A 15,627-nucleotide genomic window follows, 5' to 3' on the forward strand; every position below is an offset into this window, starting at 1 on the left:
ATATATATAATATATATAATGCTTATCTCATTTAATCCTTCCAGCAACTCTAAGATAGGGTCCTTTATTACCTTTACACTTTTATGGATAAGGAAATCTAGGCTTACAGAGCTTCAGAAACTTCCTGGGCCTGACTGGGTAGCTCACTTGGTTAGAGCATTGTCCCCATACGCAATCCCTGGCCAGGACACACACAAGAATCAGGCAATGAATGGATGAGTAAGCGAAACAACAAAAATCGGTATTTCTCTCTCCTTTCCTCTCTCTCTCTCTAAAAATCAGTAAATTAAACTTACTAGACATATATCCAAAATAATAATTGATTGTTAATTGGTTAATATTATACAGTAATTACTAATATAGTATTTATAGCATGCATTCTACTTATTAAAATTAATGTTTATTAATATTGCAGTATTGCAAAACTTTTCTTATTCAGTTCTGTGTCAAATCAGATTTGAATGTTTCTTAATGCTGGAGGCGAGCTGAGTTCACCAACCCCAAATGTGCCTCTTTGGTCTATTATTTTAGGAAAGATCATTTTAAGAAACAGAAGACATTGGAAGGCACTCTGAAAGCCAAGTAGAAGTTGCTCTTCCTGAAAGGACATTTTTATAAGGGAAATCCCCATTTGTAAGTGTGTTCCCCTCACTGTACCAGGGCTGTCTTCACTAACAATGGGGAAGGTGTGGACTTAAATGTATACAACAATCTTACCGTTGTTTACAGTGCTTTTCCTGATAACCTCGTAACTAACCCTCCACCTCCAACATCTTTTTTTGTTTAGCATAAGGTAGTACTTAAGGAAATGGCTTTGGCCATTTTGCCAAGGTATTAAGTGTTCCTGGGTCTCTCCCATGTACATGCAAGGTATACATGTTATAAAATTTAAATTTGCTTTTCTCCTTGTCAATATAAGAAATGTCTAAACCTGTAGAGAACTTTTATGAGTTTATTTGAGACAAATTGACATCCGTTGCTGGAAAGTAAAATCTCCATGGATCAAGAAAAAGTAACTGCACATAAACTCCACTTCTGTAGCAGGACCCTTTCTTTCTCCTTTCTCTCCATCCAATCCCCTTCCTTAATCATTAAGCCCTTAAGACATCAGATTCTGGTCAGCAGCATACTGTCTTTAAGAACAAGGTTCAGATCTATTGGCCACAGAAACAAACTAAAGGTAAGAGCACCTCAGTTTTGTTACCACACCCTCATGAAACTAGACAGAATGACACCAGAGACCTGATACAGTGATCAACCACTCTCTACCCTGGCCCCAACCAATCAGTAAAGGCAAGAATTTTTTTTTCCTTTATATAATCTTTCCTATGTGGGCCACTGGGGAGGGGAACTAGGTTTTAGAGTGTTTGCTTACCTGTGACTCTGGGATTGGTACATTTTCCTCATAAGAAACCTTTCTTTGTACAAACTTCTCTTTGCATCTTACTGGGCTTTGATGCACACAGGCAAATGGACCCCTTAGGATAGTAATAAAAGTGTTCTGGAGATTGGCCATTTTGTAGCTTATTCTGAATGAAAGGAGGAGATATGAGGAGGGTTACATGCAATCAGGGGTAGATTAAGTGGGTGGGAAAGCAAAGCAGGGAAATCTCAGTAATTGGATAAAAAGCAAAATGGAGAATCACATACTTTTACATTGGTGGATATAGGTTAGTCGACATTTATAGCACATGGACATGGTCTGTGGAAAACAAACTAACAAGAGTTCTGTGGTTTCATTCTCTGGTGCTGGCGGTTGTGCCGTGGGTCTGGAAAAGAAAATTATTCTGACATTTCAAAGAAATCTTAGACACAAAAAGACAATAGACAGACTGACTTAAGGTAAAGATTGACCTTTACCAAGGAAGATACAGGATATGACTGCCTGCCATGACCAGCTTTTAGTTAGGAATTTTTACGTTCAGACAGTCCTATGTGGTTACTTTTGTCTCTGAGTTTGTAAGGCCCACCATGCAGTCCTCCCCTGAACTTGTCAGATTTAGGACCCCCTTTGGTCCACATTCTGCTGATCTGTCTCGTGACAATTTGATTATTAGACTACCCAGAAGAACCTAGAAGGGTGGAAACAAAATTATTTTCTTTCTTCTACAATTTTAGAGAGCTAGCCAGGGGAATTCACTGGCTGGAACACTGCTAGCTCCCAGGACTGGCAGCTGAGAGATTTGTGACAAAAAGCCAGCAAGAGGCCCCAGCTGGGCAGTTCAGTTGGTTAGAGTGCTGTTCTGATACACCCAGGTTGGGAGTTTGATCCCTGGTCAGGGCATATGCAAGAATTAACCAATGAATGCATATATATGTGAAACAACAAATCAGTGTTTCTCTAAGTCAATAAATGAAGGTTTTTTTTAAAAAAATCAATATACACAAGAATTATATGGGACTGAATGAAATGATGATTATAATTTTTTTTGCCTTTGAAATAGTGCTAATTTTTTAATTCCTATTTTTCAGATATATGCAAATTTGTTTCTCTTAAATGACCTATGATTTAGAGCAATTTGGTAAATTATACCTTTGTAAGCAGAATTGAAACATTTATCTTTTTCTCTCTATCAGATCTCTCCAGAATTCAAAAGCTCTCAGTGAATCAGTGAATAGTCTTATTTTCATGGTCATATTTTTTTTTCACAAGTTCAATAAGAATCTGTATTCCTTGTTAACAGAGCACAATTGGAAGCTGGTTAAATTACCAAGGCTTTGTCTGAAATGTCATATTTGAGAAAGACATGCATAGACCGAGATATGACCAGACAGCTGTAAGGAACAAAGATTGACTTTGAGAGCTGTTAAAACTCTTAGAAAAATTGGCCCGGTATCAAAGTGTTCAGCAACCTTACCAGGTGAATCAGAAAGGCCACTTCCTGGGAGGTACTGGAACCTCAGGATATTTTGGAGACCTTGAGAAGCAAGGAATTAACCCAAACTGAAGGTACTATAGGCAAAGTCTGATGACAAGTCTGGCTTGGCTCTTCTGGCCTCAAGGGAACTTCCTCCCACCCCCTTGCCCATGGACCTTTTCAATCTGAAGTTCAATCTGAAGATTCCTTGTGAAAAATTCCAGCAAAGCAGCTTTAAAAGAGTCTATACTAGGGAAAAAAAACAATTAAAAAAATTTTTTAAAGAACCTATATGATTAATTGCTATTCTTTTTTTTGCTATGTCTTGCAGTTCCTGGCCCACAGATCTAACACATAGTTCCATGAATAAAGGAAGCAACGTATTTACTCTATGAGGTGTTTCCAACAGTGTAGGTCTACAGAAAAGGCCCCATCAGGATAGACCTGAACGATTAATTGCTATTCTTATTGTACTTATAGAAATAATCAGGCCAAGCTTAGTGAAATTACTTATTTTGCAAATATATTACTCTTAATTTGGCTATCTTTGGTAAAAATTGGATTGGTTTTAGAGAGAACCTATAATACACACTTAATGGATATTAAATTATAGTACCTGAGAGAACCTCTGAAAACCAAGTAGAAGTTACTTTTTGTAAAAGGACATTTACATGGGAAGATGTCAGTAGGAAAGTGACATTTGAGGGGATGCGTCATGTGGCTCTCTGGTGGAAGGGCATCCCATATAGAACAGACAGCATGTGCAAAGGCCCTTGGGTAGGAATGTGCCTGGTGTGTTCCAGTCCTAGAGGTGTGTGTCATGCGTGTGCTGTCAGGACCTCCTGGACGAGGCACCGTACAACAATCTGACCCAGACACTCAGAGCCACAGTGTCACAAAAATGTTTGTACTGCAGCCTTGACCAGCCTTCTTTTGTTCAGAGTCCCCCTCAAAATTAGAAGTATTATGGGTTACACAATTATGGCTCAGGGTAGCAAAGCTATCTGTTGTATCTTGCTTCCAAAATCCAAAGAAGCTGGCCAAGTACTGAGTATAGCAGCATGACATTTACTTCTCAGGGTATATTCAGATACACTGTAGACTACTGGACTCCAGAAGCTTCCTTGAAGAGATAGGCCCCTGAGGTTTTGTGGGTTTTATCCATGTATGGATGACTTGCCGAGGCATCTAGGATATCCTAGGTCTGCTCACCTATCATCCTATTAGCATGATGTCACCAGTGGATAGACCAGAATGGCATCTATGGGATGATGAGATCATCAAAAGTAGACACTGAATTGTAGCAGTGAAGCAGGGTTGTCACAGATCCAAGATAAGGCATTCAAAAATACTGTTTTCCTTCGCAGGTGAAAGCAAACTGATTTCAGTTTTCTCTCATTACTGGAATAGAGAAAATAACATTGCCAAATTCATAGCTGGATGCTAAGTTCCAGGCTCTGTGTTGATTTGCTTTATTAAAGAGACTACATTGAAGCAGCAGCTGTAATATGAGTAGCTTAAAATATCCCACTGCTATTTTTCTAAGACATGTCTTAGATAATAAAGAGTTAAAGAGTGCACTCCTTTATCTTCCAGAAGAGTTGGTGGCAGTAATCCCTGTGATTCCTATGGCAATGCAGCATTGCCCTTGGTTTACTACTTTGGTCTTTCTGTTGCAATATTTGGTCTTCCTGCCATAGTAGCCCTGATCCATGAATGAGGGAGCAAGGAAGATACTTTAAGTTGATAAGTATGTTTATTCCAATTATGCATTCAGGATCTCATAAGTGTAGGGTAGGTTCAGGGACCCACTGGGTCCCTAATGGACTTGGGCCCAAACTCCATTTGTTATGTGATCACCATCACTTACTGCGCCACCTCGTCCAGTGAGGTCTGCGATGATATTCTGAGTTTCCCAGGGTTAGTGTTAGCTCATAGGTAATATATGACATTGTGGGTTTTATTTCTAGGCTCAATCTATTTACATAAGAATTTTAAGTTTCTAATTGGTAATGAGAGAATATTGTCTAATATTTTTACTGTTTAAAATTTGTTAAGGTTTATTTTATGGTTAACATTTGCAACTTCCACAACTATTTGAAAACAAGGTGCCTTCTATTTTCAGGGTGCAGACTTTGGTATTTATCAATTAGATCTACCGCACTAATTATGTTATTCACATCGTCTATAGCCTTAATTTTGTCCACTTGACTGTTGTGAACTGAGAGATGTGAACCGAAGTCTTCTATCAATGTGTTTCCTAGTGTTTTCTGTCGTTCTGCTTCCCAGTGCTGTCTTGGTCATAGCCATAATTATTATATAACTGTTACAAATTGCTCCTCCTAGCATTAGAAAGATCCTTTTTCTCTGAATGTTCTTTGTCCTGGTATCAGCCTCTTTTTATATTAAGATCACACCTTTCTTCTTCTTTTTTTTTATAAAGCAGGATCAGTTAGTAGATTTAATGGGAAGAATTTAAAATGAAATTAAGGTAAAAGGTATAACGTAGAATCGCTGAGGTTTGTATCACCCCTACCACTTTTAGAAAACAAATGAGAGTTTTATTTTCATTGAAGACAGTAAATCATAATTGCAATCTGATGTCTGATGCAAGAATGGTGTTGCTTTGTCTTCTGTTACTATTTTAGGAAACACCTGAGTTAAAACATAAGAAGGCTGTTCCTCCCAGAAGGTGTTTCATTCCTTAACCAACGCAGAGTGTTGCTGTCCAGCCTTCGTAATATAACACTTTGGAGCAAACATGCAGCCCAGTAGGCACTCACTGGAGGCCAAATTGAGAAAAATCTCCATGGCCACTATGACCTTGTCCTTGGTGTTGTAAACGGGGAGGAGGGGGTTCCAGACGATGCAGAACCCTAGCGTGCTGAACATCAACAAATTGGCCTCACTGCAGGCGTCAGCCTGGTTCTGGGTCAGGAAATTCAAGAAGCTCCCCAGGGCCAAGGAGCCAAGGTATTTCTGGGCACGGTAGAAGGCAGTGACCCGGCCCTTGTTATGCACGATGATGATGTGGCCATGTACACAGTATGCATCCTTGGGGATGAAGGGAAGGGAGGTTCCCAGCCAGGATCCAGAGTCGGTTGGATAAGAGGGCAAATGGGAATGATGGAGTTAGGAGCCCCTGACACCAACTACTGCCTCATCCTTTTCTTTGGTGCAGTGACCTTCAAACCCAGGACCACAGTAGCAGTTTGGGCTGAGACTGTGGAAACAGCTATAGTAAAAACAATTCCAAATGTTATTTGCTGAATAATTCAGGTAACTGTTGGGACAGCTGGTGAAGAGTAAGGAGCAGAGGGAACAAGGTGAGGGAGATGAGAGTCCAATGATTGGTCTTGCCAATTGGAGTGTCTCTGTGCTTCACAAAGAACCCAAGGACCACACCGGCGAAAACAGAGAAGCAGATGGCCGTGCAAGGCAGAGTCATTCCTCAGGAACATCACAGCTGGTGGCAGGCAGTGATTTCTGTCTTGGATAGAAACTGACCTCCTGGACACTCTGTTCATTGATCTGTATCCTGGGCTACGGCTTGGGGTGGGGGACCAGTGGCATCAGAGATGTACAGGGATAAACTGAGTTGTGTTGTTTCGGGGTGAAGGCTGGAGGGACGGCTCCAGGTGCCATCCCACCCTTCATTTCATTTGCATTTTTCTGGCACACCTTTAGCTTTCTTACTCACTTTGTTTTAGGTTTATCTTGCATATTGGAGTTTGTGATCCGATCCGCAAGTCTTTTTGTTTCAGTTGGCGAGTTTAGCCTATTTGCATTTATTATTTGGTTTAAGTTTACTTCTGTCATAAAAGTTAGGCTCTTCAACTTTCATGATGTCATGTTTTCTTGGTTTGCTTTGTATATTTCTGTTCTAAAATTTGTACTTGCCATGTGTTTTATGTGGGCATGAGTTGACGAAGGCAGAAGGACAGCTGCCTTTGAAAGAAGTCACTGCTTACATTTCCCAAGAGGAGGGGCACATCAGCACAAAGGGCTACATGGGCAAGCAGCAAGGTCCATCAGGAGGCCAGGAGGGAAAGCCCAGGCCTTTATTGCTCTAGTGGTGGGAAGTTGTTAAGTGGGACGTCACCCTATTTGGGAAGGAAATGAGACATAAATGTTGGGATTTGTGGTTGAAGGGTTTTTATCAACAGAGCTAGATCACAGGGGAGACAGCAAACTTTGGTCATTAGTTTGGCCTGTGATTGAATGGAGCTGAGTAGATAACACGGAATCATAGAAAATAGAAGTGTTTCTTCTGGTAATTTAGATTTATATCTTTCCCAAAACTTTATATCCTTAACCTACAATCTTGTAAACAATTATTTTCTCCTTTGACCAATGAAATCTCAGTATTTCCTTTTTTCTCTCATTTCATACCTATTTGTTTTGATTGATATCTATGTGTCGACTTTTGTGAAATCTGCTTCTAATTCCATTAATAGATTTTTTATTGTTTTAAATAACTTTTAATTCTCCACCCCAGCCTTTAAAGACAAAGATATCACTATTTTTACACGATTACCTACCTTCTCCCCCTTCTTTAAAAATAAGGATTTGACATTTACATTTTATTCTAATGGCAAAAATCCCCACATTTGTTTTTGTTTAAGTTTTGTTCCTAGAGTGGTTACATTTTCTGGTTCTTGTATGTTAGGAAGCACTCGTCAGTTTTATTCAGCACCAGTACCATTTGGATGCTCTCATTAACATATGGGGAAGTCTGGCTTCATTGGTCCTGCCTCCCCAAAGTGGAACCTGGAAAACTCCCAAGCATTCTATGAAAGGGGCCTTCTTCAGTGAGATGTCTTGGGATGAGGTTTCTCTTTTGAGTTCTGAAATTCAAGGAGGCCCCATGAAGGACCCTTTGTTGCTCTCTTGGTGCGGGTAGGAGCATTCTTCCACCTTCGTACAGGTTTATTTCTCACGGTTTCTGGTACAGAAGTGGCCTCAGTGAGCATAGAGGCAGCAGGACTTGTGGAGAGTTGGACACTCTGTTGCAGGAGTGTCCAACCTTCTGGTGTCTCTAGGCCACACTGGAAGAAGAGTTGTCCTGTGTACACATTAAATACATTGTGACACATAATCACACACAAAAAAATCTGCGTTTTAAGTAAATTTACTATTTTGAGTTGGGCTGCATTCAGACACCCCGAGCCCCACGTGGCCTGCAGGCTGTAGGATGGACACGCAGACAGTCCCACATGCTGGCGAGGTGGTAGTGGCTTCCTCTTCAGAACTGTTCTAAGACATGGTTACGGCAGTCCTCCTCGAAGCCTATCCTGCTGGTTCACCAGCCTTCCAACAGTTTTGAGCTAAGCAAAATTCTTTAAGAGAATTCATTTTCCTGCTTCAGGTCAGTTTCTATTGTTTGCAACCAAGAATCTGTAACTATACCTTATGGGCCAAATCTGACCCACTACCTATTATGAAATGATTTTTCTAAATGATACTATTTAGTATTCTCAATATGTGAAAATTTTATAAAATTTGAAATTCAGTGCCGATAAATCAAGCTGAACTGGAGCACGGCCGTGTTCATTTGCTAATGTATTGCTTAAGTGCTACAGTGCTGGATTGGGTATCTGTGACAGAGGCTGAATGGCCCAGAGAGCCTATCTAGCCCTTTACAGAGTTCACTGACTCCTCATTATCAACCAAGTACCTGACTATGACATCTGGGTACAAAATTATTCCTTAAAAAATTCTGGGACTTCCGCCAAGATGGAGGCGTAGGTGGAAATACTGTGCCTTCTCGCACAACCAAGTTTAAAGACAACAAAGTTTTAGTAAAACAAATACGCAGCCATAACAAAGAAAATTAAACTACCGAAGTCCAACGTCAAGGAACCCTTCAGCTAGACCGGTAAGAGGGGCGGAGCCAGTGGCTGGCAGCAGAGCGGGGTTGTGCAGGAAAACTCGACCAGATTGACCCAGGTGCACGGTCAGCGACTGGCCTCAGCGGCGAGAAGCAGCAGAGGGGACTGCCATTGCCCCACTCTGACCCCGCCCCCACATACAGCATCACAAACCAGCGACCTGGATGTCCCCGCCCTGGCAAACACCTAAGGCTCTGCTCCTCATACGTAACAGGCGTGAACAGAGCAAAACATTATGGCTCAAGAAGAACTCAAAGTCCCAGAGCCAATAACTCTAAGCAACCAAGAAATAGCGAGCCTATCACATGCATAGTTCAAAACACTGGTGATCAGGATGCTCACAGAACTGGTTGATTTTAGTCACAAATTAGAGGAACATATGAAGGCTAAAGTAATTGAAATGAAGGGAAATGCACAGGAAACCAATAGTAATGGAAAGGAAACTGGAACTCAAATCAAGGGAGTGGACCAGAAGGAAGAAAAAAACGACCAAACAGAAAAGGATGAAGAAACAAGAATTCAAAAAAATGAGAGGCTTAGGAACTTCCAGAACATCTTTAAACGCTCCAACATCCTAATTATAGGGGTACCAGAAGGGGAAGAAGAACAGCCATGAGTGGAAAACTTATTTGAACAAATAATAAAGGAGAATTTCCCCAATCTGGCAAAGGAAATAGACTTCCAGGAAATCCAGGAAGCTCAGAGAGTCCCAAAGAAGTTGGATCCAAGAAGGAACACACCAAGGCACATCATCCTTACATTAGCCAAGACTAAAATGAAGGAGAGAATCCTAGAAGCAGCAAGAGATAAGAGGACAGTCACCTACAAAGGAGTTCCCATCAGACTGTCAGCGGATTTCTCAAAAGAGACCTTACAGGCAAGAAGGGGCTGGAAAGAAGTATTCTAAGTCATGAAATCCAAAGACCTACATCCGAGATTGCTCTACCCAGCAAAGCTTTCATTTAAAATGGAAGGGCAGATAAAGTGCTTCTCGGTAGATAAGATCCAATTCAAGGAGTTCATCATCACCAAGCCCTTATTATATGAAATGTTAAAGGGACTTACCTAAGAAAAAGAAGATAAAAAAGATGAACAGTGAAAGGACAGCAAACTCACAGTTATTAAGAACCACACCTAAAACAAAAGCAAACTAAGAGGACAGCTAGATCAGGGGCAGAACCATAGAAATGAAGATCACACGGAGGGTTAGCAACAGGGGAGTGGGAGGAGGAGAGGGGGGAGAAGGTACAGAAAATAAGTAGCATAGACGGTAGGTAGAAAATAGATAGGGGGGAGGGCAAGAATAGTAGGGGAAATACAGAATCTAAAGAACTTGAGACGAGTTCATGAACTAAAGAGAGGGAATGGTGGGGGAAAGGTGTGCAGGGTGGAGGGGAATGAAGGGAATAGAACTGTAATGGCATAATCAAAATAAAAAAAATTCTGTAGGCATTTCTCCTTGTTTTAGTAAACAATATTGCTTTGGAGAAATGTGACGACAGATTTTGTTTTGTTTTTTCCTCCTTCAAAATGGCTTATCTGTGTGACTTCTCATTTAACACCTCTCTTTTACTTGTACTCCAGGACGGTCTGGAGAAGCTGCCACTGCCACCCCATTCCACGTTCTCACTATTGCAAACATGAGAGTTTCCTTTTGGCTTCAAAATATACTTGTAGAAACACTTTGTTGGTTCCTTCTTAAACCTTCGGCCACAGGCATCATCTCTGCTTCCTCCCTCGTGCAAAGCTGAGTGGTTCATCTTCATTGCTTTTGGCAGCTCTTCTTAGTGTTGGGGTTTGGGTTTTGTTTCCTAGTTCACAGAAGTCAGACTGTATTTTTGTTTCTGAGTTTCCTTATTGTTTTTGAACAGCTTCACAGGAGAAAAGGGGAATACCTCCATCTTGTTACTACAAACTCTATTTAATTTTCTTAATCTTTTTCTCTACTCTTAAATCAATTTCCTTAGCCATTTCAGTTAGGCTCTATACCACTGTCTTATTTGTAAGTGGTATAGTCACGAATTTTACATGTATCTACCTGTCATAGGGGTATGTGATCAAAACCTGTTCCACCTGCTACATAGCAGCAGCGAATAAAGCAAAGTCTTTGTCTTTACAGAGCTGGACAAGAGATGGTCAGATAGGTAAGAATAGTGGAAATATAAGTAATAACAAGTGATCAGATTTCAGACAGTTTGAAGATAGTACTGAAAGGGTTTGTTTTGATGGATATGGGGACAAGAGAAGAATAGGTGAAGATAACCCCCAAGTTTTTGGCATGAGAAGCCAGCATGTTAGAATAAACTAAACACTGGCCCTGGCTGGTGTAGCTCAGTGGATTGAGCACGGGCCTGCGAATCAAAGGATCGTGGCTCAATTCCCAATCAGGGCGCATGCCTGGGTTGCAGGCCAGGTCCCAGCAGGGGACACATGAGAGGCAACCATACATTGATATTTCTCTCTCTCTGTTCTTCCCTCCCCCTCTAAAGATAAATAAAATCTTTTAAAAAAAGAACTAAACAATAAATTTTAGAACACCATGGGAAAAAGGGAGGTGAAATGAGGGGCAGGAGGTGAGGGGGGTGGTCATGTACCAAGACTAAACATGAGGCTGGCTTTGAATGTCTAGACAGCAACACAGAAAACTAAAAATAATAGAGCAGTATCTAAAATTCTGAGTGATATGATTTCCAAACTAAAATTCCAGGGGTGAGGGTAGAAGTTGCCTTATGAATTCTTTCTCAGGATGCTACTTAGAAGATGGGTTCCATCAAAAGAAGGGAGTAAAACAAGAACGGAGACAACACAGGAGACAGGAAATGGGAGAGAAAAGGAGAAGTCCCGAGGTGACAGCCGCGTGGTTCTGCCTGGAGCAGGTCAGAGGATTCCAGGAGAGATTCCTGAGAAGTTAGAACGGACTGCTAGATTTGTTCCTTTGTTCTGAGAAGAGACGCAGACTTGTAGTGGATGGAGCCTTTGGGTCAAATTAGTGGTAGGTACGTATAAAATTAAGTAGTTATAATTCCAGAGACAACAAAACGTACAAGAAGGAAATGAATAATATTCAAGTCATAATAATGTAAATACAGATTTACCTAAAAACTGTGATAACTAAATTGGAAATAAGTGGGCAAGTGTGAATATATCTGTATGTAAAAGGGTTTAAGAGAACACTTGGACCCTCTGTAGTAATTTTTAAAACCCAAAACTTAAGAATTAGCAGTATTACCATGTCCTTTAGAAAAATGGAGGTAAATAGGAACACAGTTGAAATTGAGCAGAAAATTAGGGAATGTGGAAGTGTGGAAAGTATAGGTTTTAATATAAGATCCCACAGCTATTAAAATATATGTTTATCTTTAGTAATAAAGTACATCTTAAAAATGTTTCAGTAACTAAGATGTTAAGATAAATAAACAGAAAGTTTGCATTTATTTCTGAAAGATATAAATCCACTTTTTGTTGCAGAACTTTTTAAACATTAAAAAGTAACTGTGTGCTCTGGCAGGCCAGAGGCTGGGGCACATGGGGTGCACTGCGGCAGGAGGGGGGCAGGGGAAGGGGACTCTGTGAGTGCTTCCCCGAATGGACACTTGGTGTGTGAAACGATGAAGGGTAAGACTAAAAGGTCGGTAACAAAATATCATTTATAAGGACATCATTTAGATAAAAAATATAAATAACATATTTTTAACATAATAGAAATTGTAAAAATTAACATGACTATCACGTTTTAAACCAGTTCAACACTCCTTTCCTATTACATGACTTTTGGAATGTCATTTTTCAGAACAGTATTTTTTCTCCATATTCTTCATTCTTGGGGTGGCTTTAAATTGCTAATAAACCCAGGAGGCTGTAGTTTGGTAGTCCTTTTATACAGTTTGAAGCTGGTAAACCTTGGGGCCTTTTTTTAAGAGAAAACCTTGTTCATTTAGTGATCCAATAAAATTTTCGAAATCAGCAACCTGGAAGAAAACATAAAAAAGAGTTAGCCCAAACAAACAAATTACAAGAAAAAGAGCCCACTAAAGTAATGTGCAAAAATATGATTTTTAAAATTTCTCTCTCAAAAAGTACTATATAGTTGTCAAGTATCTTGGGCAAAATAAATTATTTGTACTAACAGACTAAGAACTTTAGATTCTACAATAGAAAGTTAATAAAAAATGAAAACTCCAGCCCTGGCTGGTGTAGCTCAGTGGATTGAGTGCGGGCCTGAGAATCAAGGGATTGCGGTTCAATTCCCAGTCAGGGCACATGCCTGGGTTGCAGGCCAGTTCCCAGCAGGGAATGCACGAAAAGTCAACTATACACTGATGTTTCTCTCCCTCTCTCCTTCCCTTCTAAAGATAAATAAATAAAATCTTTAAAAAGAAAACTCCACTATGCACAGAATTTCTTAAAATCAATTTGAGACAGGCACACGCGCACGCACACACACACACATTGGTTTGTTCCACTTACTTACACGTTCATTCATTGGTTGACTGATTTTTGTTGTGCCCTGACCAGGGATTAAAGCCATAACCTTGACATCTGGATTATGCCCTAACGAACTCAGCAATCCAGCCACTGCTGCAGAGAATCTTTTATATTTGTTTTAGCTTAGAGTCTAAACAAAAATTATATTACCCTTTGAAATTAAGAGGGTAATCTTCCATTTAAACTGTTTTACATGGCAGAAAAGGGGAAGGATGTTAAGAAAGACAAATGTCCAGTTACAAAAACTGAGGCTCAGAGACATTCCGATGCCTCGCTCACAGGGGACTGCCCACATGGACACTGTGCCTTCCAACAGCGCGTCCTCGTAACCGTCAGGACACTAAAAAACCTTCTGAAAAAAGGTAGGTAAATATAAAAACTTCTTAAAGCTCTACACAGCTAATTTCATAGCTTAAATAAAACAAGCTTGTTCTTTTACTCCAAATCTTTTGATATTTAAAAATTCTATTATACATTAATAAAGACCTGACATTATTATAAAAAAGATTAAGTATTTGGTTTATCATACCTGAATGTTTAGCTCTTTGGCAATCTGTCGAAGTTGATGAAACTGAAATAAATTATTGTAAGTTCTTTCAGCAATGTTGTTGAGAGCAGAAATAAATCTTTTTGCTGCTGATCTGTTGCTCATTCCAGAACCGTGCTGGGATCGCTCAAAATCTAGGTTCCCAAATTCATCAGAGTAAGTTCCCAGCATGCTTGATGGGAGGAGAATAAAAACAAAATTACCCAAAGTGACATGGCTGTAGAAATTTTTACCTCCAAACTATAATAAGAGAAATGTGCACGTAGCCATAGGCCTCATGTAGCAGAGATTTAAACATACAATATTTAGTGAGTGGCCACTGTGAAATTTACTGTGGTACAGACTGGGAAAAATACATTTTGGACAGTTGACACTTAACTTCTGAACTTGAAAAGAGAAATGCATAAAAATAGAAAGTTGACAGACTATAACAAACACCTGGAACATTTTTTTGATCCATGAAAAAAATTTAAACATACTAAATTTAGACTTTACTGGGTAAAGATGTGTTCCCAGTTCCCACTGTAGCATCTGGCAAATAAAAGGTGTTTAAAAATACCCTAGGAATGAATTAAAGGGTTCTGATGACTTGTAGTAATCATTGTTAGATGTTAAAGGATATACCTATTACCTCCCATTCTCTGCTGTTCCCTCTTATTTTCACAATATCATCAAGAGAAGAAAAACACGCACTTGACAGTAAGCCAGACAATTTGGCCAGAAGTCTGAAAACACCAGTTTGATATAATTGGCCATCCTTGCTAATACAGCCCTGTTGCCGAGTCCTTGCCTGAATTCTGTGACCGTATATTGGGACAGATAGAATCTCACAGTCAGGTTTAGAGGCAAAGATGTTATTAATCAGGAATTAATTAAACATAAATTGACCATCTACTAAGCAGTGGGCTTATAGTAGATGAACAAAACAGGTACAATCCCTGTTCTTTTTTAAAAAAATATTTATTTATTTTTTGAGAGAGGAGAAGGGATGGAGAAAGATGGAGAGAAACACAATTGGTTAGCTCATAAGCGTCCCTACCAGGGACAGAACTCACATGTGTCCTGCCCAGGAATCAAACTGGTGACCTTTCACTTTGCAGAACAATGCCAACCAGCTGAGCCACACTGGGCAGGCCCAATCCCTGATCTTAAGGAGCTCAAAGGAATGGGTTTAGAGGATTACTAAAAGCAAAGCTTCATTTGGTTTTCTAAAGTAGGTAAAAAGCCCAGCTGGAAGAGAATGAACTGCACAAACAGGAAGACATGTCATTCAAATAAGACTATAATAAATGATAACAAGACAAGAGGAGTATGTTTCCCTCTGCAATACAGTATAATTTTACTTAAGGCTTTTAAAATATATATTTATTTTTAGAGAGAGGAGAAAGGAGGGAGAGAGGGGGAGAGAAAATGATGTGTGAGAGAAACTGATCAGCTGCTCATCCTCAACTGGGGACCTGGCCTGCAACCTAGGCATGTGCCCTGACTGGGAATCAAACCGGTAGCCCTTTGGTCTGCAGCCCAGTCACATCAGCCAAAGCAAGGCTTCTATGATTAATTACCATATAATTTTACTGTATGCTTATTTGTCAGATAGTTGTCAAAAATTCTTTAGAATACATTAATTATAATTTTTAATACTTTCCTTAATTATATTTAGCATATGCTATCTCATTTGGTCCTCTCAACAATCCTATGACTTAGGGACTATTCTTATTCCCATTTTACAGATGAAGAAAAAAGTCTAGTAAAGTTAACTGACTTGCCAAAAGTTACATAGCTATTGTAACTTTTGGCACATCTGGAATTTGAATCTGAGCTACATGCTTCAAATCTGAAGAAAGAC

General features: G+C 39.8%; 1 protein-coding gene and 1 non-coding gene across 5 annotated transcripts in view; both read right to left on the bottom strand.

Annotated features, from left to right (window-relative positions):
* Positions 1–3,176: 3,176 nt before the first annotated feature.
* Positions 3,177–3,308, bottom strand: LOC119051212 (small nucleolar RNA SNORA18). The gene has a single exon (XR_005082882.2). It is a non-coding gene; the product is annotated as a small nucleolar RNA SNORA18 (small nucleolar RNA).
* An 8,844-nt stretch (positions 3,309–12,152) lies between these two features.
* Positions 12,153–15,627, bottom strand: part of MCM8 (minichromosome maintenance 8 homologous recombination repair factor) — a 40,266-nt gene continuing 36,791 nt past the window's right edge. For all 4 annotated transcript variants that reach the window (XM_037147738.2, XM_037147736.2, XM_037147739.2 and 1 more), the window contains 2 exons: positions 13,764–13,953; positions 12,153–12,717 (listed from right to left, as the gene is read on the bottom strand). In XM_037147738.2, coding sequence (XP_037003633.2) covers positions 12,625–12,717; positions 13,764–13,953 — 283 coding nt within the window. In that variant the 3' untranslated portion in view covers positions 12,153–12,624. The remainder of the gene's footprint in view (positions 12,718–13,763; positions 13,954–15,627) is intronic.

Source organism: Artibeus jamaicensis, unplaced genomic scaffold (assembly GCF_021234435.1).
Source record: "Artibeus jamaicensis isolate MK-2021 breed Jamaican fruit bat unplaced genomic scaffold, CSHL_Jam_final contig_685, whole genome shotgun sequence".
In the NCBI taxonomy this organism is placed as follows: Eukaryota; Metazoa; Chordata; class Mammalia; order Chiroptera; family Phyllostomidae; genus Artibeus; species Artibeus jamaicensis.